This window comes from Capsicum annuum, chromosome 3 (assembly GCF_002878395.1).
Source record: "Capsicum annuum cultivar UCD-10X-F1 chromosome 3, UCD10Xv1.1, whole genome shotgun sequence".
Classification (NCBI taxonomy): domain Eukaryota; kingdom Viridiplantae; phylum Streptophyta; class Magnoliopsida; order Solanales; family Solanaceae; genus Capsicum; species Capsicum annuum.
This window is the reverse complement of record NC_061113.1, coordinates 261321580-261348437: the sequence shown is the minus strand read 5'-3', so window position 1 is coordinate 261348437 and position 26858 is coordinate 261321580. Positions and strand designations below refer to the sequence as shown.

The 26858-nt window shown below is 35.8% G+C and overlaps 3 protein-coding genes across 13 annotated transcripts; 1 reads left to right on the top strand and 2 right to left on the bottom strand.

Annotated features, from left to right (window-relative positions):
• The first annotated feature begins 9102 nt into the window (after positions 1-9102).
• On the top strand, positions 9103-13842 carry LOC107862011. Of its 2 annotated transcripts, none has more exons than XM_016707444.2 (5): positions 9103-9776; positions 12324-12374; positions 12573-12635; positions 12719-12787; positions 13177-13842. In XM_016707444.2, exons 1-5 carry the CDS (start codon positions 9429-9431, stop codon positions 13423-13425), a joined length of 780 nt encoding a protein of 259 aa, XP_016562930.2. In that variant the 5' UTR covers positions 9103-9428; the 3' UTR covers positions 13426-13842. The 2 variants fall into 2 exon arrangements, with proteins under 2 accessions (XP_016562930.2, XP_047265881.1); XM_047409925.1 differs by having other exon boundaries at positions 9250-9776; positions 12306-12374.
• Positions 13843-16040: 2198 nt separating this feature from the next.
• On the bottom strand, positions 16041-23218 carry LOC107862009 (F-box/LRR-repeat protein 3). 10 transcript variants are annotated; one of them, XR_007053921.1, is made up of 5 exons: positions 21767-23218; positions 21237-21677; positions 18528-19716; positions 18317-18399; positions 16041-16319 (listed from the first exon to the last, which is right to left on the bottom strand). XR_007053921.1 is itself a non-coding variant. In XM_016707441.2 (2 exons), the coding sequence occupies exon 1, from the start codon at positions 22993-22995 to the stop codon at positions 21247-21249; it is 1749 nt and encodes a 582-aa protein (XP_016562927.2). In that variant the 5' UTR covers positions 22996-23216; the 3' UTR covers positions 16041-16319; positions 21237-21246. The 10 variants fall into 10 exon arrangements, 1 of the variants encoding a protein (XP_016562927.2); XR_007053920.1 differs by lacking the exon at positions 18317-18399; XR_007053922.1 differs by lacking the exon at positions 18317-18399 and having other exon boundaries at positions 18528-19266.
• Positions 23219-25286: 2068 nt separating this feature from the next.
• LOC107864745 (leucine-rich repeat extensin-like protein 3) lies at positions 25287-26627 on the bottom strand. The gene has a single exon (XM_016711177.2). It carries the CDS (start codon positions 26625-26627, stop codon positions 25287-25289), a length of 1341 nt encoding a protein of 446 aa, XP_016566663.2.
• Between the last annotated feature and the right edge of the window lie 231 nt (positions 26628-26858).

Here is a 26858-nt window from a genome sequence, read left to right as displayed (position 1 = left end):
GTCATTTAATTATTATCCATACTTGATTCTAACTATACTTGTACATTTTATATTTTTATGTCTTAATATCTATTTCCACCCATTTTTCATTATTATATCTTTAGTTTCATCTACTACTCAAAAAATTTATTTCGACCCACTTTTAGTTGTGATATTTTATCTATTATTTGTGCTTTTAATCCACAAAAAAATAAAATTATATATATATGTGTGTGTGTGTGTGTGTGTGTGTGTATGGATATACATATATAAGCTAACATGTGTGATCCCTTTACGATTTCATAGGATTTCATCTTATTTTAACAAGTAAATTTTCTCATATTTTAAAGATTATATTTTCTTTATTTTTCAAAGGATACATTTACCCAATTTCATACATATGTTCTTGTAAAATTATAAATCTCTTATTTTCCCACTCAACATATACATATCACTTTCTAGATTTCTTCTTTCCTATTTTTATAACCTGATATGCACATACATTCGGTATATTATATTGGTGTATTTTATATACTTCGAACCTTCCCCTCTCAAAGATAATAAAAGTTTTCCTATCATTGTTTTAAGCAAATAACAAAATAAAGTTTTTCTAATATTTTTTCTAAACTAAGCGTAAGGACTATCTTCGGATAGGCCCTGAGGGGTGTCTAACTCCTTTCCCTTGGGTAACCAGAACCCTTACTCAGAATCTCTACAACATTTTCGATAGAGTAAAACAGAGTTTTTAAAATTAAAAAATGGTTTTTCCTAATTTTTCCTAAAAGTTAGGTGGCGACTCTAAAGATAAATTTTTAATCCCAAGAGTCACGACATACCATCATACGCCGTGTGTTATTTCGACAGGTTCGAAATAGGGCGCGACACAACCCACTATTTCTTTTAATCATCATCACTTTCAATCAATTTCGAATCACCCGAATCAATTCAAGCCAAACACCACAAATTGAGCAATTCCAATATCTCATTAACCAATTATCCACACAATTCACATGGAATAAATGTCCACAATCGAACAATTTCCTTATAAAATTATCATCCTTAAAGCACTGCAAACAAATCACACAATGTTGCTCCTTTTGAGACCACGACAGTTATGACGGCGACGGTGACGGTGGTGGAGGTGATTAAGAATTTCTCCATTGTTTCTTGGCAATTAGTAACCTGTACTTGTTTAATACTTAATCAATAACAGTGAAAGAATAAACTAAGTTTTTTTTTTTTATTAGGAAAAAAAAAAGTTTAAATGGAAAGGAAAATCTCAATTTAAGAAAATGAAAAGAAATAATGTCAATTACCATTTTGATGCATTTCATGAAAAGGAAAATTAATTTTTTCTTCCTTTTTAATTAATTTTTCTTTTAAAAAGTCGAATGTTGGGGTCTGGACATGCCTTTTATGCCTGCATTGCACGCTCCTATGTGGTTTATGCCACATAGGATGCCATGTCAAAAAAGGGTTTAAAATATTCGTTTTTTACTGAGTTAAAGGGTCCATATGATAAATGTTTAAGTATAAGTATCCACATTACAAAACAAGCATAGTACAAGGGTACATCGAATCATTTTGCATTTAATTAGTCTAAAAATAATGATATATTTTTATAGTTAGTAATAATTTATTTTTAAATTAAATATAAATTTCATTTTTAATGAGATAATTTATACTGCTATTGTTAAATTAATAGAGAAACATACCACAGATTCACATAAACCAAGAACACTAAGTAACGGAATATGAGGGAGGAAAGGTGCGTACCTTTGTCCGCCATTGCTTACACATAACTGAAGACGAACTAGCCTGAGTCTTACTCTCCTTTGCTTATAGCGGTTGACAGCTTATGGAAATGTATCTTACATGTTAAAATCTGGAGAGGGGACCTAACCTTATATTTATAGGCTTAACATCCTTAACCTAGTGCACCCCCATTATGGGCTCACAGGTCTACTACAGGCCTACACTATTGCCAACCCACACCAATAATATGAAATGGATACAAGCCCATATGGAATCCGCATGAATACACGGTCTGTGTCTTGTCCACCAACTAATAACATCAGCCAATTTTACTTTAATGTAATAATAAGTTAATGTTAAGTCCACATAAAATAAATAATTTTAACATTCCCCCACTTGGACAACGTTAACTTTTAAAGAAAAATTTTGGAAAACTTATTTTTTATGAAAATGACCCTCGAGCTGAATAGACAGTGGCCATAAATACTTAGTGGTGGAACGCCATTTCCAACGTAGTTCAGTCAAGCAAAACATCACTGTTGAACTGCAGCGGTATTTTCATCAAGCAACGATACAAGTCCAGTCCACAATTACTAACACTGAAGTTTTGTAGACATAAACCAAATGATGTGGTAGTGTAGCACGAAATAGTCAACATGGACTCCAAATCGAGGCTATTTCATTGTTAGTCCTTCAAATGATTTTTCATATCAACATGTACACTTAAAATCAACATGTGTACCATAGAAAAATCGTCACCGCGATTTTCTGTTATAACATGTGTGAGCACTAAAACAACATGTGCTCCACCAGAAAATCTTGATTTTCAAGATTCAACATGTGCAACATATTATATTGTGCAACAACTAGAAAATCCACAAGATAGAATGATATACCATATATGTCTCCAAAAGAAAGATCCAATAAAACAATAATATGATCTTATCAATATGAGACAAAGCCAACACGTAAGGCAAGAAAGCCTTAATATTATAAAATAATATTAAAGTGTGCACAATAATAAGCAACAACATAAATGATAGAAAAATCTACCATAGCATAAATGTCAATTCAAGAGATAATATCACCATACGCCCGAAACAATAAGGTGAATAGTCTAATGACAAATGAATAACTATATTAAATACTCTCTCTAACCCAACAAATCAAATGGCTCAACAACACCCATATTCTGAACATATTGCATAATAACTATGGGTCTTAGCCCCTTGATTAGTAGATCAGCAAGCATCAAATCGGTAGGTATATGTTCAATCACAATATCCTCCCCTTAAATCATATCTCTCACATCCAGGTATTTTGTTTCCATATGCCTAGAAGCTGAAGAAGATTTATTATTTTTTGAATAAAACATAGTTGCCTTGTTGTCACAATAAATCTTCAAGGGTCTAGAGATGGAATCAACTACCACAATTCCTGAAATAAAATTCTTAAGCCAAATGGCTTGTGTAGCGCTTGTGTAGCTGCACCATAACAAACCATGAATTCTGCTTGCATAGTGGAAGATGTTGTAAGAGTTTGCTTTATACTCTTTCAAGATATCGCACCCCCTGCAAACATAAAGATAAAGCAAGAAGTGGACCTCAAATCATCAAGACACCCAGCAAAGTCTGAGTTTGTGTAACCAATTACCTTAAGATCGTCAACCCTTTTGTACACTAACATATAATCTCTTGTCTTTTTTCAAGTACCTCGTTACTTTCTTAGTAGCAACCCAATGACTTCTTCCTGGATTAGTTTGATAACGTCCAAGAGCATTGACAATGAAAGCAATGTCAGGACGAGTGCAAACTCGTGCATACATAAGACTTCCAACAACACTTGGATAAGGCACATCTTTCATAGAATCTTTCTCAAGATCATTTTTGGGACACAAGTCTAGGTTTAACTTATCACCTTTCACCACAAGGACATCCCTGGTCTTACAATTTTTCATTTAAAATTTTTTTAAAATACGATCAATATAGGATTTTTGTGAAAGCCCCAATAACTTACGAGATCTATCTCGTTGAATTTTAATGCCCAGAACAAATGATGTCTCTCCTAGATCTTTCATATCAAATATTTTGTTCAATGAATGCTTAGTTTCGTGTAACAGCCCCAAATTATTACTAGCAAGTAAAATATCATCAACATAAAGAGTGAGAATGATAAACTTACTGCCACTGATCTCGAGATCAATCTTGTTCTCCACAAATTCCATAGAAGTGATAATTTCCTCAAACTTCAAGTACCACTGTCGAGAAACTTTCTTTTAGCCATAGATAGATTTCTTCAATTTACACACAAGATGTTTACTGTCTTTACCAACAAATCTTTGGGGTTGTTGCATGTAAACCTCTTCATTAAGATCACCATTCAAAAAGGTTGTCTTTACATCCATCTGATGTAGCTCAAGATCAAAATGGGCTACCAATGCCATAAAGATCCTAAAAGAATCCTTAGATGACACTGTTGAAAAAGTCTCATTGTAATCAACCCCTTCTTGCTGTGTGAATCCTTTAGCAACTAATCTTGCCTTGAATCGTTCAACGTTTCCATTTGAATCCTTCTTTGTCTTAAAATTCCATTACATCCAACAATCTTCTGTCCTTTAGAAAGCTCTGAAAGCTCCCACACATCATTTCTACTCATGGATTTTATTTCTTCACACATAGCATCAAGCCACATCTTTGATTGAGCACATGATAAAGCTTCAGAAAAGGTTACAGGATCAATAATGTCACCTTCAGCTAGGTATACTAAATAATCACCCGATAGCGGCGATCGTCTTGGTCTACTTGATCTCCTTAAAGTCTGAACCTCTTGATCAACAACAGCAGGTGCCTGAACCACTTCTTTAATAGTAGGCACCTGAATTTCTGCAGGTACAAAGTCATCAGCTTGCCCATGTATATGAGGTTCATCATGTATAGGTGTAGAAACAAATGATTCTGAGGTAATAGTAAAAGGAATTCTGACAGCTTCAATACTTTCAGTTGGCTCATGAGCAATATGCTGAGAACAATCCTTATCTGCAACATCAAATTCAAAAAATTTTGCATTTTGAAATTCAACTATTCTTGTTCCCCTTGTAGGACAGTAGAACCTGTATCCTTTAGAATGAGCTGGATACCAATGAAAAAACAACGCGAGGTTCTATGTTCAGTTTTTTTCTGAAGGGTTATATATCTTTACCTCTGCAGGACATCTCTAAACTCAAAAATGATTTAAATTGGATTTTCTATTGGTCCACAACTCAAAAAGGGTTTTAAGGATTGACTTGGAAGGGACACGATTAAGAATATACATGGAGGTTTTAATAGCTTCACCATAAAGGAACTCAGGTAAGTTAGATATACTCATCATACTTCTCATCATATCTTTTAAAGTACGATTTTGCCTCTTGGCTACACCATTTTGGTTAAGACTTCCAGGCATGGTGTACTGGGAAACTATGCCACAATCTTGTAGATATTTAGCAAAGGATCCCATCTGTTGCCCAGTCTCAGTGTATTTATCATAGTACTCACCTCCACGATTAGACCTCACAATCTTAATAATGACCTTTCATAGTTGTTTCTCTACTTCAGTTTTAAACACTTTGAACATTTCAAGAGAATCTGATTTTTCTTTAATAAGAAAAACATAACCATACCGAGAAAAGTCATCAATAAAGGTGATAAAATAACTTGAACCATATATTGTGGTAGAATACAGACCACTTCTGTCTGTGTGAATGATTTTCAACAAATCAGAACTACGAGTAGTATTCTTTTTTCTTGTTTTAGTCAACTTTCCTCTAATGCAATCAATACATGTTCCTATGTCCCCAAAATCAAGAGAAGGTAAAATATTAGACTTAACCAATCTATCAACTCTATTTTTAGAGATATGACTTAAACGCCTATGCCACAACATGCCCGATTGTTCATTTAAAATTGGTCGTTTAGACCCAATAATTTCAAAATTAAAAGAGTTGTATTCAAAATCAGAAGTCAAGGAAATTTTAAACAAACCATCAGATAGGATTCCATGACCAACAACTCGGGAGTTCAAAAGAAAATTATTTTTTCCATTAAGAAAATTAAAACCATAACCAAATCTGTCTAAAACTAGAATAGAAATCAAATTCCATCTAAAAGACTGTACATAAAGACTGTTTTCAAGAACAAGCTTATAGCCAGTTTCTAAGTCTAAAACTACAGTTCCTATGAACTCTACTTCAATTTGAACATCTGTGGCGACTCTAATTCTTGACTCTGTTTCCTTTGACTTCCTTTTGTTTTTGAACCCCTACAAAGAAATGGCAACATGAGCAGTAGCTCCACTATCAAACCACTAAGAATTAATAGGGACATCTACAAAGTGTGACTCAAAATAAATAAGAGTTAGGTGATTACCTTCTTTTGACTCCTTATTTTTTATCCAAGAATAAAATTTGGTGCAATCTCTCTGCTTGTGACCAGGTTTCTTACAAAAGAAGCAATTGTTATTTTTCTTAAAATCTATGTTATTGATCCCAAGATAATCAGTCTGATCTTTACCATGCCTTTTCTTGTCCTGACCTTTCCTAAAAGTATGATTATTAGATCTTTCAAACTTTTCATGCCCCTTGCTAGAGCTTGCTTTGGAATCATGAGAAGCTAACATGGCAACCTCACCCTTCTCCTTTTTAATTTTTCCCTCTTCAACAACACATTTAGAGATGAGATCATTGATTGAACAAAATTCATCTTGAGTATTATAGATAGTTTTCATTTGGCTAAACTCAGCAGGCAAAGAGTTAAGATCAGAGTGAACAATGTAAGTATTAGGAAGAGTTATTTCAAGAGTTTTCAATTTGGACTGAATGTGGACATCTTACGTATGTAATCTCTAACACCCCCAGTAAAGTCATACCTCATTCCTGCAAGTTTATTCATTAGATTTCCAGTCTCAACCTTATTGGATACAAGATACCTTTCTTCCACGTGGGCAAGAAACTTTTTGGCACTGGTAGTTTAAGGCAAGCCACTTTTGAGGTGTTCAACAATTGACCTCCTAAAGGCAAGGATGCATAGCCTATTAGATCTCTCCCACTTAGCATAAAGTTCTTTTTCAGCAGTTATACTAGAATCAGTGAGAGGTGAAGGCTCATCCTCACAGGCTTGATCTATGTCAGACATGTCCAAAGCAAATTCAAGATCTTCTTTCCATCGCTTAAAGTTAGAGCCCGACAAAACCACAACTCAACATTGTTATTGTTCAAATAAATGGTAACTGTTCACAACACAACATGAATGAATTTGTCAAAATAGCAAGGCATAAGAATAATAATCTTATCACAATGATGAGTCCCACAGCATAGACAAGTAGCCCCCCTTTGGGCAGGGCAAGAAAATATTTTCAATATTAGAAATCTATCCCCTTTGGGCAGATAAATTTGCTAAAATCAAAATATTTTCACATAATAGGGCTCATTACAATGCTAATTTAAAACACACAATAAATCTCCTTTGGGCAGATCATTGTATGTTCTAACTTAGTGATATCCCTCAAATGGATTAAACAAGTTTCATAAAGCAAGTCAATAGGTTCCTTTGGTGTACACTATTTACCCTAATTTATAAAACAAATTCAATCTCAGGGATTCAACATGCCATTTCTTAATTTACTCATGTGATACAGCACGTAACCACATAATTAAAAATATTATAAATAAAATTAACACTTTATCACCGAGAAACGCAGCGAAAAAGAAAAATAAATTAGTGATAATATTAAACAAATTTCAAAACTCAATCATGTTGAGGTTCTCGAAAAATACATCATAGTATTCAGTCATAGGGTTTAAGATCTATGTGAAAATCTCTGATACCAAGTGTTAAATTAATAGCAAAACACACCACAGATTCACATAAACCAAGAACACTAAGTAACGAAATATGAGGGAGGAAAGGTGCATACCTTTGTCCGCCATTGTTTACATGTAACTAAAAACGAACTAGGCTGAGTCTTCCTCTCCTTTGCTTATAACGGCTAACAATTTATGGGAATGCGTCTTATATGTTAAAGTTAGGAGAGGGGACCTAGCCTTATATTTATAAGCTTAAAAGCCTTAACCTAGTGCACCCCCATTATGGACTCACAGGTCTACTACTGACCTACACTATTGTCAGCCCACACCAATAACATGAAATGGATACAAACCCATATGGAATACGCATGAATATACGGCCTGCGTCTTGTCCACCAACTAATAACATCAGCCTGTTTTACTTTAATTTAATAAAAAATTAATATTAAGTCCACATAAAATAAACAATTCTAACAGCTACAACATCTATGACTTACGTTAGATTACAAATTGTAAAAAAACTTTTTTTTTTTTTGTCAAAACATGTGTCAAATCAGATAACATTAAATAAATTGAGATTTAGAGACTTTTTTTTTTTTTGTTAGTATTCTGCATCTGTATTAGAGTATGATAGATTTTCATTGACGGTGCGTAAAATTGACTTAGAGAGAATATCTTACAATAAGATCTCCTCCCAAATTTCTTAATTGAGATCTTTATGAAGAGAGAAACAAGTGGTTGATAAGTTAAATGAGAATAGTAAGAACAGATAAGGTAAGTTTTTACTAATTGGATTGGAAGAATCGATAAGAAAAAGTGTCATATGCGGCACAATGTGTGCATAAAACCAGCCAATTAGGTCCCCACATTCAACTCTCAAACAGACAACATCACCATTCTCCCATCCATCTCTCTTACTTCCGAGTCTCAACCACTCGCATCCCGTTAGCGCGTGTGTTCCACATACACACTCTCAAAATCCCCGATCATCAAAAACAGTTGATCACTGCCACGTTTTAAAAGTGGGTCCCATAAAGTCCTCCTATAAACAAAAGAGAAAAAGATGTGTAATCCCATTTCCAATTGTTGCCTTCCATTCAACACCAACACTGAAGTGTGTATGTGTGTGTCTATTGGCATCTCCCCATCAACATTAAATACATATTTATAAACCTATGGTTAGTAAAGATTAAAATATTTTACACCTTCACAAATTCACTATAAAAACAATAATAACTGGTAAACTTCAGAAAAATTCAAACTAATAGGATTTTTCCATTTCCTCTTAAAACTATTAGCACAAAAAGAAAAAATTAATTATTAATCAAATTCTTAAATTTTATCTCTATCTCCACTTTTGAAGTAGAGGAGTTAGAATTCGATACATAGATTCGATGAAACTTTGTAGTTTTAAATCAAAATTTATATTTTTATTAAGAACTATTCAACAATTTAGAATTTAATTTCTAATATCTTAAAATTTACTACTTATTCCACCCATGTTTTCTTATTTATATATATTTTAAGAAGTAATAATTACTAAAATAATAATTTTACTACTCTATTATCTGGAATGGATAGTTGTAAATCTTTTTAAAAGTTTTGAATACAGATTAGTATAAGGACACATCCACGCACTTGGATAGTGTATAAATATAACTACTTCATGTCATCCTGGCCATTTAATATTTTTAATTTAATGTAAGCTCTACCCTTGCTCTTTCCCATTTTTATTTGCCTTTGCCACCACTATCCCCACAATCTCATTCCACCCTTTCCTCTTTCATCTTCCTTCCTTACACCTTTTCCCAACCCCTCTCCTGTACTCTTCCTTCTTCATTCCCTTTCCACCGCCATGACTGAAGAAGAGTGGCTTAAAGCAGCAATCATGGATGACACTGTCGTTGCTGAATTACTGCTGGGTCTCAACCAGGTCAATCCGTTACCCTCAAAGTCTGACAACAAGACGGATTTAGTACCGCTTGAGTGGAGTGTCCGTCAACGCAGGTCTAGACCGGTTTCTTTTAATGCTAAAAAACCGGCTCCACGTGCTAGTCCTACTACTCCTTTGTCATGGAGTGGGGCTACATCTGTTAGTTGGGGAGCTGGTGGTGGAAGTGGAGGTGCAGGTGAGGGTGGTTGTGAAGAGTCCAGCGGACTTACACCTCCGCCGTCTAAAGCTCCAAGCAGCACGAGATCTAAGGTTTGTATAATTGTTTCATTTTGTTCTTCCTTCTTCTTCTCTATTTGTCGATGTGCGTGCTTTTTGTGTATACGGTTATTAGTTATTCCGTCGGGTACTTCGTTTACGGTGAAAACCGGATTCTGAGTGGTGTGTGGTGGTTATGGCGAGTTGTTTTGTATTGCATGTCATTCGATTCGCTCCTGGTGACTCCTCCCAAAATTTGAATATATTTTTTCCCGTTCATTTTTATTCGTGACGTTTAATCTATTTTTGAAATATCGAACGGAGCAAGTAACTCTTTTTCGAGTTTCAAGCCGCCGCGGTTTCATTGGTCTATCTCACTCATACACCTATCGCTGTTTTTTCAGTTTAATAGAAAAACCAAACTTACTCTTATGGGATTTAGCTGCTGTTTTTCCGAAGGTCTCCGGTGAGTGAACGGTGGTCGTCGTTGTTTGGCGGCTCCGTTTTATTGGACGCGTGTTGACCAAAGTACCCTGCTATATTTTTATTAAAGTTACTATTAAATGAATATTTACAAAGAGGAAGAAAGTGGTGACTTTACTTTCAACGTAATGTTGTCAGACGCACAAGATTGAATGACTCTTCACGTTTTCCTCTCCCCACCCCAAAACCCACCCATTATTGTATCGCGTCTTCGTGTCACATTTTCTATTATTTTTTAAATAATAAAGATATTTCACAATTTAGTCTATTATTTTGATAGGCTGTATAAATTTATGTCATGCCAGTTTGAGATTATTTTATCACAAATAAGTACTTTCTAAATGACGAAACTACCCTTTATTCTCAAGGGCAAATTGAGTCAATTTGGCCGACCTGATGAAGTGACTAGACTAATAAAATGTCATCAATCGTTGTCGGGGTTGGTTCTCTTTTTGAACCCTTGGATTTGGTACTGAATTGCAAAAGAAGCATTAGCTTGACCCCACTAGCCACCTCCTCCACCGTTGGTCAAACTCCCTTTTGTCCTCACTTTTCATTATCCTTGCCTACTTCTCTTTTGTGTCCAGGTGTGATTAGTGGGGGCATTTACGTCATTTTAGTTTATTTGAGAAAAAGGCAAGTAGTTTGGAATTTAGATGATGAGTAAAGACTAAAGAGGATGGCGTGTGTTCGTGGCAAATAGGTCTGCGTTCAGTTTGGTGGTAGTGTTTGTTAGTGGTCATGCACTTTATTTATTATTACTATTGCTCCCTCTTTTTTAATTTATTTTGTCTATTTTTTAAACCCGTTTAAATAAATATTTTTATTCTTTTTAATTTAAATTCTCCATATTATATATTTAGAATTATAAAAATTAAAACATATTTTGATGCATTTTTAATCTAAGACTAGGGTGTGAAGATCGGTTAAGCTGTGGTTTCAGGGTCCCAGAATCTAGTATCTACTATATATCTAGCCGTATGAGCTCTGTCCCACAATTTAAACGCCATTTGGTTGACAGCAAATGGGAACGAATATTTTGGGGCACCCCACAATAGTACGTAGTCAATTGTTTCATGTGACTAAAAAATTACGTCTGGAAAGACAAATATTTGTGATTGTTAGAAATTTAGAATATTGTGCACCCTCCACACATCCCTTTTCTTTTTGTATACTCATCGCTCTTGGCTAGTCTCTTGTTACTCAGAAGCTGAGTTGGGTAGGGTCGAGGAATATACCTCACTGAAAAAATATAACATTGTATATAATTAAAATTATTTTTTTAGATATAAATAATTGATGTTGAACCTTCTCATTCTTGCTACTCTTACTACAGTAAACAGCAGCTTAATAACTACTCATCTTCTGGCACAGTCAAAAAAAAGTTGAACGACAAAGATTTTTCTAGCTAATTATTTTAGTGTAATACCTAATCTTGACAGCTTCTTTTTGTTAGCATAAATGTTATACCTTTAGTACAACAACAACAAACTCAATGTATTCCCGGTCCATACCGCTACCTCCGAATAACTAAATATATCTTTAGTACTCTTTGGTAATATAATCAAGAAGTGGCAGCTGTAGAAGTGAAAGTATTTAGTCAAAGAAGTATTTTTTAATGCAGGGGTTTATCAGAAATGCATGTGTAAAAAGTCTTCCTAGGGGTGATATCTATGACAAAACAGGTGTATGTTTGTCAAAGCAAACTTAATTTTGTATCTCTCTCCGTCTCATTAAGAAGTTACTGCCCCTACTTTGAAAGAGGCGTTTATCATGCTACGGATATTGTTAAAAATGAGATATGTTAAAGTATAAACTGTTGTTGTCTAATTACCTACATTTCTTGTGCTTTTTGCCTGGGAAACTTTTTTTTTTTGTCCCATGTATGTGTTCAACTTACTTTTGTCCCTAACCATTTTTTGCTTATTTTGTTAGAGTCTTGATTAATATTTCAAACACACGATATAATCTTAAATATGTATGCAGAAAAGTTGTTTCCTTTGACATGCCTTTCATATATACACTGTTTGCAGCAAGTCATTATGCACTACATTTTCTTGAAAGGCACCACGCTTTTGATGGGACATCACTTATCTGCAGATTTTGCTTGACTTTCAGGTTAATGGTTCTAGTGATGCTACCACCAGCAAGAGATCAAGGAAGAAAAAGGTTAGTTTTTACATTCCTGGAAAGCATAATGTATAAACCCATTGCTCCTACAGACATTTTTAATGCAAAAAGTTTGTAGTTTGAAGGAAGACCCCTTGCTTCATCGCTTCTACTTTGATTTTTTTAAAGTGCCTGACCCTAGAACGTTAAATGCTCCATCTTACTTATTTTTCCCTTTCCCCTCTCTGTGATGAGCAGACACTGACAGAACTGAAAGAGGAGGAGATCATGCTAATCAAGGAAAGAAAGCAATTGAAGAAGGTATTCTTCTTGGCTATTGTGATAAGTTATCCTTATAGTTGAATTGTGTTTAAGTTCCTGAATTAATACCACTCTCTATGCAGGAACTAGCTTTGGTACAAGCCAATTTGGAGAAACAGAGGGATACAAATCAAAACCTGAAAAGAATGAAGGTAATATGGCTAATCCATTTGGCTGCCTGGCTGGTCTATTTTGTACTGTATGATACCTTTTTCTAAAAAAAAATAAAAAATTTAACCTTAGCCAACCTTGATGTTTCATGCACATTTCTCTTAGACTGGCTTTATCTTCAAAAGTGAATCAATAGCACCTAGTTGTAGCACAAATGATGAATATTAGCTTGAGCAAATAGATGGACTTTCTTGATGAATTTTCTTAGAACTTTTTCAACAGTACTCAAACTTTTTCAAAAATAAGAGAAAAAAGCCTTGCCACTTGAGACTGGGAAAAGCAAAGCATTACCTACTTTTTTCCTCCTCTACAAATCAAGAAAGAATGAATGAATTGAAGTTTTATACTAACTTGATGTCCTTTTCTCCAGCTTGATTTGCAGACTCAACAGGCAAATGAAAGAGGTACAACTGTTGCATATGATGGGAGTTTGAGTCAGTATCAGCAAGAGGTCCTACCAAGTAATCCATCCATTCCCATCTCCCTGGACAAAGTTGCAGTAGTGCCATCATCTCCGGAAGAGCAGCAAGATTGTCTGGAGTCTAAATTTGTACTCCCAGACCTCAATCTTCCATTTGGCGAGGATTCCAGCACTGAAATTCTATGTGGGGTGAACTGAAATACGTCCGCATAACACGTGCATTCTCCAATGAGGAAAGACAAGTATAATGAGAAGCATCTATAAGTAGTAAGGGCTAACCCTGTTATAGGTTGAATTATGGAGTCAGTTGTAACATAAGGACTTTCCTTCACCACTTGCCACACCGAATGTGCCCAAGTGGATTTTTAGTCATGAAGGTACTGAGGGTAGTTAGGATCTGTGATATTTCTTTGAAAAGATGTCAACCATAGGTTAGAGATCCTAACTCGCTAGTTGCAGTAACATTCTTTTCTGACAGGTTTCTTCAGTGTCCAATTCTTTGGGTCCAACCCTCATTCCTTCTGAGTTTCTCTCTGGAAATATTTACAGATAAAATGTAACTATTTTATATATTAGTCGACATATTGCTTGAATACCATAATTCTCTTTTCTCAATTGATGCCTACACTTGCATTGTTTGAGTACATATAAATTTCAGACCAGACCAACCAGACTTCTGCATATCAAGCCAACTGAGGCTTACTTCTGAAATAATGGCATGATGTTTGAGCATGAAGGTGAAGGATGTGTTTATCCAAACAATTAAACTTGATACAGAATACTACTTGCAAAAATTGCTGTAATGCATATCCAGCATTATATATAGAAGTGCAGGAATGTCAAGGGAGGGTCTTGGATACAATATGTATAGCAGCTCCGCAGTGCAATGTCCCTTGAATTTCTGCCCGTTTCAAGAAAGAAGAAGAAAAATAAAAAAAATGAGCACAGCAACAGCAGTGTCTATTTTTATGTAGTTATCTGGTGATTAAAACGGCGAATATGTTCATATCAGAGGCCAGCCAAGAACTAGCAGATTGGGTTTGATTAAGAAGTTGGGAGAAAGAAGACGACGGAGATGTCATAATAATTTATTACATAAGGTTTTGAGAAACTAACTTGGACTTTTGAAAAGGAAAGAAAAAGTTAGCAGAATGGATGAGGCCATGTGTTTTTAGTATGTTTATTATAAAATGGAGAAGAGAACTGGAGTTAAGAAAGAATTGGATTGTATGTGGGATCTAGTTTTAAGCTAGTTTCGAAAGACAGCTTACATTTTTACTTGTGTTTCACAATTCACATGCCTCTCACCCCACTTCTGTTTCAGCATAGGTGACGTAGGAGCTAGACATTGGGTCTCCATGGATGGGGGCTTTTACAGTTGATGAATTTAATCAACTTCCAAACGCTAGCGAATTGGGCGTTACTGATTCTGGGATTGAGGTTTGATCGGTATATTTGAGTATGATTAGTGTTTCTGGCTATTATTCTCCTTGTTGCTTCGTCTGAAAATTGTTCGCAATTAGAAGCCATTGAGGTGGAGAACACTTCGGTAACTTTGAAAGGGGTGCTCTCTATATAGCGTGCTTGTGCTTCTTTGAATTGGATTGCAGTGTACAAGGTTCACAATGGTCAATCAAGTTCTGGTTTTTAATGTTTTTGCTACTTCTAGCCGAGCTTTACAGTCGCTCAAAGTTTCTAATTCGACTATTTCGGATGAATTCCTTTTCTTGGTGGCCAATGTTTCTCTCCCTCTGAATAGGCTTTCACATTATCTAGTATCTCTTTGCTTCTATGTGCGTATCGGACACTTCAATGTTTATCTCTGGTTGGAGACGATTCACTGACTGTCCTAGGAATGACTTATCTCAATATTTGCGAAATCTTGTTACTATTGATCTCAGCCATAGTGAGGAATTGACTCTTTCCACGTTCTTCCCGCTTGCGAGAAATAGTCCTTCACTGGAAGCAGTTACTATGGACAATATTGGTTTTGGGAGGAAAAGAAGATTATTTTCATAATGGTGTGAACAACCCAAGAATCAGGACTGTTAGTTTGGAATTTAACGATCATTTGAATGCTGACTCTCTCACATATGTTGCTTCAGTGTGCCCCAACTTGGAGAGTCTTAAATGTGTACTCATGTGAGGCTCTCACAGAGGCAGGTATTGCTTGTGCGATCATACCAGGAATTTGCAATTTGGTGATTGTCAATTGATTAAACGTATCAGCAACGGCCCTAAACTGCCTAATCTGTAGGTAATCATCCATGCAGCTGATTCAGCAATAAGTGATAAAGGCCTGGCCATCATTGGGAGCAGATGTTCGCGCCTATTGAAGTTAGACTTGGAGAATTGAGAAGCAAAGGGAATACAGGCAATAGTGAGAATTAGTACAACATTGAGAGATAAACTTGAAAAGGTGTCATCAAGTCAGGGACGAATCTCCATATCATATAGTGCGTTCATCTTAATCACTGAAATGGCGAAATGAATTGGCAAGGAGGAAGAGAACTGGAGTTGAGAAAGAATTGGGTTGTATGTGGGATCTAGTTTTAAGCTAGTTTCTAAAGACAGCTTATATTTTTACTTGTCTTTCACAATTCACCTGCCTCTCACCCTACTTCTATTTCATGAGCCAAGTGCATTCGTGCATAGGTAGACTTGGAAACTTGAATCCAAAATCTATGGGAGTATGTTGTTAGACTCACAAACCGAGTCTACATTCTAGGTGTGACCAACACTTGGAGCCACAAGTAGCCCCCGGCGGACCCTGAGCATAGCATATCTACAGAATAATATATGTTTACGAAAACTAAAGCAGAAGCTGTGAACTAAAAATCATGTCTAGATTCTGAAAATCAAAAGATGTCTAAATACAAAACCAAATACTTATGTTTGTCAAGCCTCTAATTACTGAAGGAAATAAGTTTGCCGGGACAAGGCCCCGGTCCTACCCATAAAACAAAACAATGTCTGAACTGAAAGAAACTAGGAAGCCAACTCTGCTACGTCCCCGGACGAAGAGAACTCGCAAACTTCTGAGAAGGAATCTGCCACTATCTAGCCACGAGCTTGAGAATGAGCACCAGAATCTACATCAATGAAAGGATGGAAGGAAAATTTGTGTCAGTACAGGAAAGGTATTGGGTATGTAAGAGTAAGGCTAAACAATTAAAAGTCATATCTTTGACATGCTTTGGAAGAACTTAATAAGATTTTCACAAGTATAAAAACAAGATAAGAGTAATTGCAGCTAAAACCAAAAAGTAAGGACTTCTGTGAATGATCTTTCATGAACTAAAACATATCTTAAAATCATACTATCTATAACTGAACAATGGATCACATCACACAACTTTCAAAATAAAGTAGAGCCTTAAGGTGAGAGTTTCTTATCATCGACATACATCACGTGAGCTCGTGAGGTCCAACATCTAATTCAATGGAAGGGTTGTCCCATACCTTGCCAGTGTATAGGACCTGTCTATCTATATTTGGATCCACTAAATTAGCCTTTTGGGCTAAGAAAGATCAACCTACTAGCAGTACAATCACAAATCCTATGGTGAAATGTAGTTATGGGATTTGAATTTTCTAAACTCGTATCCTCTCGGTGCAATAATACTTCCAAAATCAATTGTATAATCATATGCTCATAGATGGATAAATTTTTATCTATCTAAAGGTAAAGTATAAATCTATACTCAAATTATCTTTTCAAGAACTACACTCAAAATCAACTCTTTGGACTTCATGATAACAAAATATGTCTTAAAACATACTATGACATCAGATTCAAGAAAATTTCATGAAAAGCATACCCACTTTCAAAAGAACTATAAGTGAGCTATCTAATTTAATAAACTCTTTCAAACTCGTACCGGAATATCAACAGGTGATAAAGATCACAACTTTCACGCAGTTCTACAGTTTTTTCAAGATTAAATGCCAATTAAATCAAACCAATTTGTAAAACAAGGAAAATTATAAACATTGAGTGTAAAAATCCTAACTTTTTCATAACAGGCTTTTGAAATTCTTGGCCCGAGGATGGAAGGAATTCCCCATTGAATTCTTACATACCTTAATTTCTGTCCAACAAATCAAGGAGGAACCCTAACTTGAGGAAGAAGCTTCAAGAATTCAGTTCTAGGAATCTTGACTGAACATTTCTTGAAAACCTTAAGATTATGATGTAGAATTTGTTAAGAATCTGTATTTGGATGTTAGAATTACTTGAAAACGCTTAGAATTACATGGGAGAGACTCACCTTGATGATGGTGGATGAGGAGAGGAGAGACACGAGCTGATGGGAATGAAAAATAAAATGGAAAATCGGAGAAAACAACCTTTCAATGACTTCCATCGGCCCAACCGCGTCTGAAACGCGGTCAGCACATGGTGAAATGCTCCCAGCTTTTCCCAGCCATTCCAAGGCAGAATGCCTGGAAGTTTCGGGCCAAAACACTGCCCGCGCCTTGCGAAACGCGGCCAGTGTTCCGTGTTTCGCTACAGTCCACTGCACTGCATCATTGTAGTAAATGACCATAAAATTTTTACTCAGAGCGCGGATGGACAAGCGGTCGGCGACGTTAGAAAGAAGACTCAAAAACCTTTAATTTCATAGGTATTGGGCCACCTAACTCTTCATATTCTAGGAGTAATGCTCGTTTGAAGTTGAACCTAGTAAAAACTTATATAAAAACTTAATCAGTAGGAAGGCTCTCAACTTAACTTTGTGCTAGAGGTTCCATATTACCTTAATTCAGATCCAAGGCTCCTCCTACTTAAAGAATTTATCTTAACACCTAGGTAAAAAGGAGGTTTTACCAAGTTTTAATCTAGTTACACACGTAGAACGGTTCAGCTCTTAACTCAGAAGTTCGAGGTGTTATAGTTCTGCAATGTGGAAAGACTGATATACAAGAAATGATTTGAATAGTTAGTGTTATTTGCACTTATAAAAAACCTATTTGTACATGCTCATAGCAAATCATATCTGATCTTATAAGTATACAAGAATATTTTGAAACTATATCTAATCCAGAAATAATCTGAAGAATCAAAACTCAAATCATAAAATTATACTCTATAAAAAAGAACATCCATCATGATAGCAGGTTGCTCCTCCACTTCCACTTTCAACGAATACAGGAGAATTCAACATTTGGCTAACAAGAACGAAAAAACTGGATTACTCATCAATTGAAACATCACACAAGAAATAAGAAAATGGAAAATGTTTGAAACCAAAGGGACACAATGTATAATATGTGCTACATACCAAGAAAAAACTAACCTGAGTACAGATATCCATGGTGCAAGTAAAATCCCCTCAAGCTATCAGTAAAAGCAGAGCAACAGGGCGGAATAAATCCCCTTGGTGCTGAAGACAAAAACACCAAACTATTTAGAGAATGGATACTAACTTGAGGACCTCAAGTTTATCTCTCTCCATGATCTACAATTTTTCACGATTGCATGTAAGCCCTCTGCTGTCACTCCTTCACAGTTCTGCAAGTTTAATTTCATCAGGCGAGAACATCTGCTTTCGATCATGACCAGGCCTTTATCATTTAATGCTGAACCAACTGCACTAATAACCTCAAGATTAGGCAATTCCGCGCCTTCTCCGATATGTTTAATCCCTGGACAGCCATCAAATCTCAAATCCCTTATCTGATTGCACACCTCAAGAGCATAAATAATACCTGCCTCTGAAAGACTACCACAATATCGCACAGCAAGACATTCCAGGTTGGGGCACATCAAAGCAACCATCATGAGAGATTCATCATCTAGGTACCAGTAACTTGACAAATCAACAACCCTGATTCTCGGGTTCATTACACCATTATGAAAACAATCCTTCGTCCAAAAACCAGTATTTTCCATGTAAACTTCCTCTAGTGAAGGACAGTTTCTTGCAAGTGTGAAGAACGCCAAATTGGTCAATCTCTTACAACCGCTGAGACGAATGGTGACAAGACATCGTAGATATTGGGATATCTCATTCATACACTCATCTGTCAAAAATTCTACTTGAAACAAAGATATGGACTTTAGTGACTGGTATGCACACAATAGCTTAGAGATACCCGACAATGTAAAATCTGTACACCAACAAAGTGAAAGTGTATTCAAAGGGAGAGAAGCATTAGCCAACATGAAGAGGAATTCGTCCGAGATACTCGAGCTGGAAACCTCGAATTTCTGTAACGTTCGTCTAGAAGTAGCCAAACATTCAAAACCAGAGCTCGATCGACCAATGTGAATCTTAGACACTGAAATCCAACTCAACGCAGCACAAGCACGCAATATAGAAAGGATCCCTTTTAGTGTAACCAAACGGCAATTTTCCATCTCAATCGCTTCTAAATTCAAACAATTCATAGAAAGTGCAACAAGAGACCTATCCGTAATCAAACAATTCCCAGTAATATTAATCTTCCACAAGCTACTCATTTTCATCGACAAAACCTCAACCCCTGAATCAGTCACCGCCAACTTACCAGCCTCAGAAGCCATGCGAAAAGAATTAAAAACAAAAACCGAGTGTGGATTACTAATATCTAGCTCTTCCAAATATGGAAACAAATCAGCAATAACATACAAATCGGAATCATCCAAAAGAATGACATTACTACATGTTAAAACCCTCAAGCCCTTTAATTTCCGACCCAATTCCTTCAACCCTTTAATGGGTAATTTTTTCCTATTCGAAACACAAAGTTGTTCGAGATTGGATGTATACGAGATCGAATTAGCAAGATCAACAAGAACAGGGTCAAGATCACAGCTAAGCTTACTAAGATCAATGGAATTAAGATTCGGAAAACGATGAATGAGTTTCGATATGGTACCATGGATGAGCAAAGTGGAGTCGATAACAGACAAACTTAGACGGAGACAATTTGTCAAAGCAAGAAACGGTTTGCATACAAGAGAAAATGATTCCAAATCGGATTGGTCATGCAGACGATTGAATATCATTTCCCAGCATTCTACTGGCAAATCCTTCCACTGATTCGCCATGGTATTGAGCTAATTAGGGCTAAAAATTGCAAAGGAAAATTGAGTTGGAATAAAGAGAGGGGATTTTGAGTTCAGTTAATATGGAATTGTTTTCTTTGGCAAAACTTGGAATTTAGTAAGTGACCACTTTGTCAAATTGTTGAAGTGGGGTCTATACTTTTACGTTATTGATGGACCAGCCAAGAACTAGTAGATTGTGTTTGATTTAGTCCATTTCAAGATTCAAATTTGAGATGCGAGGGGAAATAGCTCCCTTCTTATCATAAGGGCCAGTTTGAATTTGAAGATGAAATTTTATTTATACATAAAATTTACAACAACAACAACAAACCCAGTGTATTCCCACCAATTGGGGTCTGGGGAGGGTTATACATAAAATTTAGATTTTTAAAATTGTATTTTTTTCTCATAAACTGTCAAAACTATCTAAACTTGTCAATTCTTATATAATATTACCAAATAAGCAAATCATATTTTATTAAAATTCTAGTATTATGCTAGTTTCTAAAGAGAGTGCACATTTTTACTTACAGGCCTAATTCTGTTTCCGAACCAAGTATGTGCAAGTGACGCTGCAACTCGAATCCAAAACTTCTGTATGTTGTTATACAATGTGAAAAGATTGATATAGAAGGAATGATTTGAATGGTTAGTGTTATTTTCACTTATTAAGCACCTAATAAACATGCTTATATCAAATCAAATCTAATTTATAATTATACAAGAATAATTTGAAACCATATCTAATCCAGAAATGTTCTGAAGAATCAAAACTTAAATCGTAAAATTATACTCTATAAAAAAGAACACCCATCATGATAGCAGGTTGCTCCTCTATTTCCACTTTCAACGAATACAGGAGAATTCAACATTTGGTTAACAAGAATGAAAAAACAGGATTACTTATCGATTGACACATCACACAAGAAATAAGAAAATGGAAAATGTTTGAAACCAAAGGGGTGCTACGTACCAAGAAAAGACTAGCCTGAGTACACTCGACATCCGTGGTGCAAGTAAAATCCCCTCAAGCTATCAGTGAAAGCAGAGCAACAGGGAGGAATAACTCTCCTTAGTGATGAAGACGAAAACACCAAACTATTTAGAGAATTGATACTAACTTGAGGACACCTCTTCAAGTTTATATCTCTCAATGATCTACAGTTTTTCACTATAGCATGTAAGCCCTCTGCAGTCACTCCTTTACAGTTCTCCAAGTTTAATTTCAGCAGGCGAGAACATCTGTTTCCGATCATGGCCAGGCCTTCATCATTTATTGCTGAACCAGCTGCACTAATTACCTCAACATTAGGCAATTCTGCGCCTTTCCCGATATGCTTAATCCCTGGACAGTTATCAAGTTGCAAATTCCTTATCTGATTGCACACCTCAAGAGCAGAAATAATACCTGCCTCTGTAAGACAATTACACGATGAAACATCTAGAAAATCCATGTTGGGGCAAATCAAAGCAACGTTCATGAGAGCATCATCATCTAGGTACCTGTTACTTGACAAATTAACATCCCTGATTCTCAGGTTCTTTACACCATGCTGAAAACAGTCCTTCGTCCCAAAACCAGTATTTTCCATGTAAACTTGCTCTAGTAAAGGACAGTTCCTTGCAAGTGTGAAGAATGTCAAATTGGTCAATCTCACACAACCACCGAGATGAATGGTAGCAAGACATCTTAGATATTGGGATATCTCATTCATATACTCATCTGTCAAAAGCTCTACCTCATCCAAAGATACGAACTTCAGTGACCGGTAGGCACACAACAGCTTAGAGATACCAGATAATGTAAAATCACTACACCAACAAAGTGAAAGCGTATTCAAAGGTAAACAAGCATTAGCCACCATGAAGAGGAATTCATCCGAGATACTCGAATTGGCAACCTCGAGTTTCTGTAAAGTTCGGCTAGAAGTAGCCAAACATTCAAAACCAGAACTCGTTTTATCAATGCGAATCTCAGATACTGAAATCCAACTCAACGCAGCACAAGTACGCAGTATAGAAAGTATACCTTTCAAAGTAACAAAAGGGCAATCATCCATCTCAACGCCTTCTAAATTCAAACAATTCATCGAAAGTGCAACAAGTGACCTATCAGTAATCAAATGATTCCCCGCAATATTAATCCTCCGCAAGCCACTCAATTTCACCGATAAAACCTCAATCCCATCATCAGTCACAGCCAATTTACTAGCCTCAGAAGCAATATACCCCCTATCCACAACATAATCCATACTCGGATAGCTAATATCTATCTCTTCCAAATACGGAAACAAATCAGCAATAACATACAGATCATAATCACACAAAACACTCACATTACTACAATTCAAAACCCTCAACCCCTTCAAGTTCCCAGCCAACTCCCTCAACCCCTTAACTGGCAACTTCTTCCGATTCGATACATCAAGTTTCTCGATTTTCGATGTATACGAAACAGAATTAGCAAGATCAACAAGAACAGGATCAAGATCACCGCTAAAATTACTCAAATCTATGGAACTAAGATTCGGAAAACGGTGAATGAGTTTCGCTATAGTACCGTGGATGAGCAAAGTAGAGTCAATTACCGACAAACTGAGTCGTAGCCGATTTGTCAAAGCAAGAAACTGTTTACACACCAGTGAAAATGATTCCAAGTCGGATTGGTGAGTTAGTCGATTGAATATCAATTCCCAGCATTCCATGGGTAAATCTTTGCTCTGATTCGCCATTGATGAATGAAATTGAGTTGGAAGAAAGAGAGAATATTTGGAATTCGGTTAACCGTTTATGGAATTCATTTTTTGTTTTCCATTTTTGGTGAATTTTGGAATTCTGTGTAGTGAATCTTGAGTTGAGGATACTTTTTAACAAATTGTTGAAGTGGGGTTTGTGTTTAATTTAGTCCATTTCAAAATTTAAATTTGAAATCCTGGAAAAAAAAATGCTATTTGAAGTTAAAGAACTTTTTAAGTTGCATTTTTTTGTTTTATGAATATAAAAATATTAGTACTATAATCACTGTACCACCTTTTTAAAAAATAATAATCCAATTATAGCCCAAGTTTGGCATTTGGACAAATAATGTCCAGTCGGCTAAACAAATGTTATTTTATAGCCATTTCCTAATCTTTCTCAATTTGGGTCATTTTGATTCACGTAGTCCATATACAATACTGATACAGTCTATATACAATACTGATACAATATTCAACTTGGGCAATTCTGCCCTTTTAAAAATATTTTAATTTTTTTTTTACTATAAATTTTTAACTTGATCAAATATTCTGTTTTTTTTTATTGTTTAGAAATAATAATTAAATTATATAAAAACGATATAATTATTAAATAGAATATAAATCTATATGGATATATGTATAGAAATTGTATAGTTCTATCAAATATGTATATGTACAATATTTAGAAAGTGTATACAAATTATATAATTGTTGTATAAAACACGTAAAAAAAAGCACAGTTATTATATAAATTATGTATCAAAACTGTATAATTTCCATATAGAATATTTATGTATAAGATTTGTATAAAAGTTGTGTAAAAATGGTATAGAACTAGTCAGTAAATTAAAATGGCTAGAAAGTGGAATTTAAATTCTATGACCATTTTCAAGGAAATAGTTTAATTTGAAGTGCAAATGTACAATTATTATATAAATTATGTATCAAAATTGTATAATTTCCGTATAGAATATTTATGTATAAGATTTGTATAAAACTTGTATAAAAGTTGTGTAAAAACAGTATAGAACTAGTTAGTAAATTAAATGGCTAGAAAGTGGAATTTAAATTCCATGGTCATTTTCAAGGAAATAGTTTAATTTGAAGTGTCGTTTCTGTCTTTTCCCCTAATTTATAAATAAAAGATATCGAAAAATATTTTGATTCTTACTTAATCTTACCAAATGAGCAAATCATAATTTATAAATAAGGTAACACAATATTCTACGGTAGCTTAGTAACAAATTGCATATCTCAATGTTTTTTTTTAAATATATATATGTGATTATATGTAATTATAAAATTTCAAATGTTCGATAAATCAATATAATAATAATAGCTAGTTATTTTTTAATATAATCTTCCCTGTAAGTACACAATCTATTCACATTGAGCATGATTTTTTTAAAAAAAAATTAAAATGTTAGTAATTTTTATTTACGAAAATATGAACTTACGAGTTGAGCCTTATGTTTCAGAGGAATTGGAATCACAACTTAAAAATTGAAATTCTGCTTTTTGTTACTCAAAGGTAAATAGATATGATATAAATATATTAATAAAGTGAGTTTGATTTGGAACCATGGGCAATATAGTTTGATTAACAAAACAAAAAAAATATGAGAATGCTTTCAATATGGGTTCTTGAATTTGAGCCGTGAGAATCAATCTTTACCGTCTAATTTTTTTCATTTGCCAATAGATTCTATAAATAATGAACTTCTTGCCTAGAAAAGAGTTTGCGACATGGATGTCCAGTGCAACTCTTTCGTCACTGACTCACATAGGTAACAGATGAGGAAATTTTCGATCAATTTAATTAAATCTCGATAAGTCCACTGTAATGAACCAATTGTCCTACGTTAATCTTTTGAGCCGTACCACAAAATAGTCCTCCAATTTTCTAGTCAACTTGAGATTTTTATTCCATCTACAGATCGATGAAAGAGGGACTCGTAGCAAGGACAAAAGAGCAGAGTTCACCGAAAGCTGTTATAAGTTCAGTAAAATTAAATCAATTGTTTAAATCTTATCTGAATTTGCAAAGTGAAATGAACTAATGTAAATTGATCTGAAGATAAAATGTCCAGCTGATAACCGAAAAGATCATTATATAGTTATAGTAGTAACAAAAATTAAAGAACGCAATCGTTTACACTAGCATGCACTTGGAGTCTTAAACCATTAAAATGGATAACCGAAAACCAAAAGCATGCAGTTTCACTTGTGGAGCAGCTCCATCACCATTAAAATGGATCGGAGATCGTGAACCATTAACTATTACGTTAATGGTGTCGAGTCTGGCTGTGGCGCGGAAGCTCAAATGGCGGAATCACTGCAACTGGTGGAGCTTCATCCGGAACCAACGGTGAAGGTACAAACGTTTCTGGCGGTTGATCAGGGATCACTGGAGATGGCAGAAAATTGTTTGGTGGTTGATCAGGAATCAAAGGTGATGGCAGAAAACTGCTTGGTGGTTGATCAGGAAGAAAATTGTAAGGTGGTTGCTCAGGAACCACCGGTGATGGCTGAAAATTGATAGGTGGTTGATCAGGAATAAATGGCGAAGGCAGAAAACTGTTTGGTGGTTGATCAGGAATCACTGGCGGGTCATCTGCTGGCGGAAAAATGGGGACAAGTGGTGTAGCTGGAGGTAAATTTTGTTCGGGTGGTGGAAGAGTGAAAAATGGAGGTGGAGAAAATATGGGGACAAGTGGTTCAGCAGGGGGAATATCTTGTTCTGGTGGAGAAAATATGGGGACAAGTGGTGTAGATGGGGGAAAATCTTGTTGTGGTGGAGTAAATATAGGCACAAGTGGAGTTTCTGGTGGAAAATCTGGTGTTTGAGGTGTTGCGGGAGGGAAATCCGGTACCAATGGCGCCGGGGGAGGAGAAAATATTGGAAAATCGGGAGTGGGGTCTGGGTCAGGAGGGGAGAACCAAGGGAAGACAGGTACTGCTGGTGGAGGTGGCGAAGGAACTAGTGGTGGTGGGAAGACAAAGAATGGTGGAGATACTGGTGGAGGTGGAGAAGGAACTAAAGGTGGTGGTGGTATTGGTGGTGGCGGAGATGGAAATAACGGAGGAGGTGGTGAGGCTGGTGGAGGGGAGGCCGGTGGTGGTGATGGTGGCGGAGAAGAGACTACAGGTGGTGGTGATGGTGTTACGACCGGCGGAGGAGAGGAAACAACTGGTGGAGGTGATGGTGTAACGAGTGGCGGAGGTGAAGGAACGACGGGTGGTGGAGATGGAACAACTGGCGGAGGAGACGGCACTACCGGAGGACGATATGGCGGAGATGGGCGGCGAGGTGACGGAGAAGGAGAAACCGGTTGTTGAAATGGATTGTTTGGTGAATTTCGAGGGAAAGGCCATTGTCCACAACTTCCAAAGAGATATGAAAATAAAGGATCACAAGTACCCGATGAAGACGAAGACCTTCCTCTTGATCTTCTTCCCCCACTGCTTCTTCTTCGACTTCCACTTCTTCCTACGCTGCCACTGCGGCTTCTCCTTTGGCTTCTTCTCTTCTCTTCTTCATTATTCCTACTTCTAGCCTCCACTAATAAGGTTGAAGAAATCAAGAGGAGGGCTATCAAACTCAGAATAACAAGGTTGATTTTCATCTTAATTAGCTTGAATTATTCAATACGTGTCCTTCATTTTCTGTACAAATTTTTCGATATCCATAACATGCAGATTCATATATAGAGAGAGAGATATACAGGTTTGTACACTTATTGAGGAAATGTAATCTGTTAGTGGCACATCGACTGATGATCATACGTTAAATGCACCCCATGCAACAACTGGAGCAACAGTAAATTAATGCATCACAAATATCGATGCATGGAATG

What these genes read in the sequence shown, in the direction of transcription:
- LOC107862011 (XM_047409925.1), top strand. Translation starts at nt 9,429, where the DNA reads ATGACTGAAGAAGAGTGGCTTAAAGCAGCAATCATGGATGACACTGTC. An exon ending in CAAGCAGCACGAGATCTAAG is followed by an intron (nt 9,777 to 12,305) that starts GTTTGTATAATT and finishes ACTTATCTGCAG; the next exon opens with ATTTTGCTTGACTTTCAGGT. An exon ending in AAAGAAAGCAATTGAAGAAG is followed by an intron (nt 12,636 to 12,718) that starts GTATTCTTCTTG and finishes CTCTCTATGCAG; the next exon opens with GAACTAGCTTTGGTACAAGC.
- LOC107862009 (XM_016707441.2), bottom strand. Translation starts at nt 22,995, where the DNA reads ATGGCGAATCAGAGCAAAGATTTACCCATGGAATGCTGGGAATTGATA.
- LOC107864745 (XM_016711177.2), bottom strand. Translation starts at nt 26,627, where the DNA reads ATGAAAATCAACCTTGTTATTCTGAGTTTGATAGCCCTCCTCTTGATT.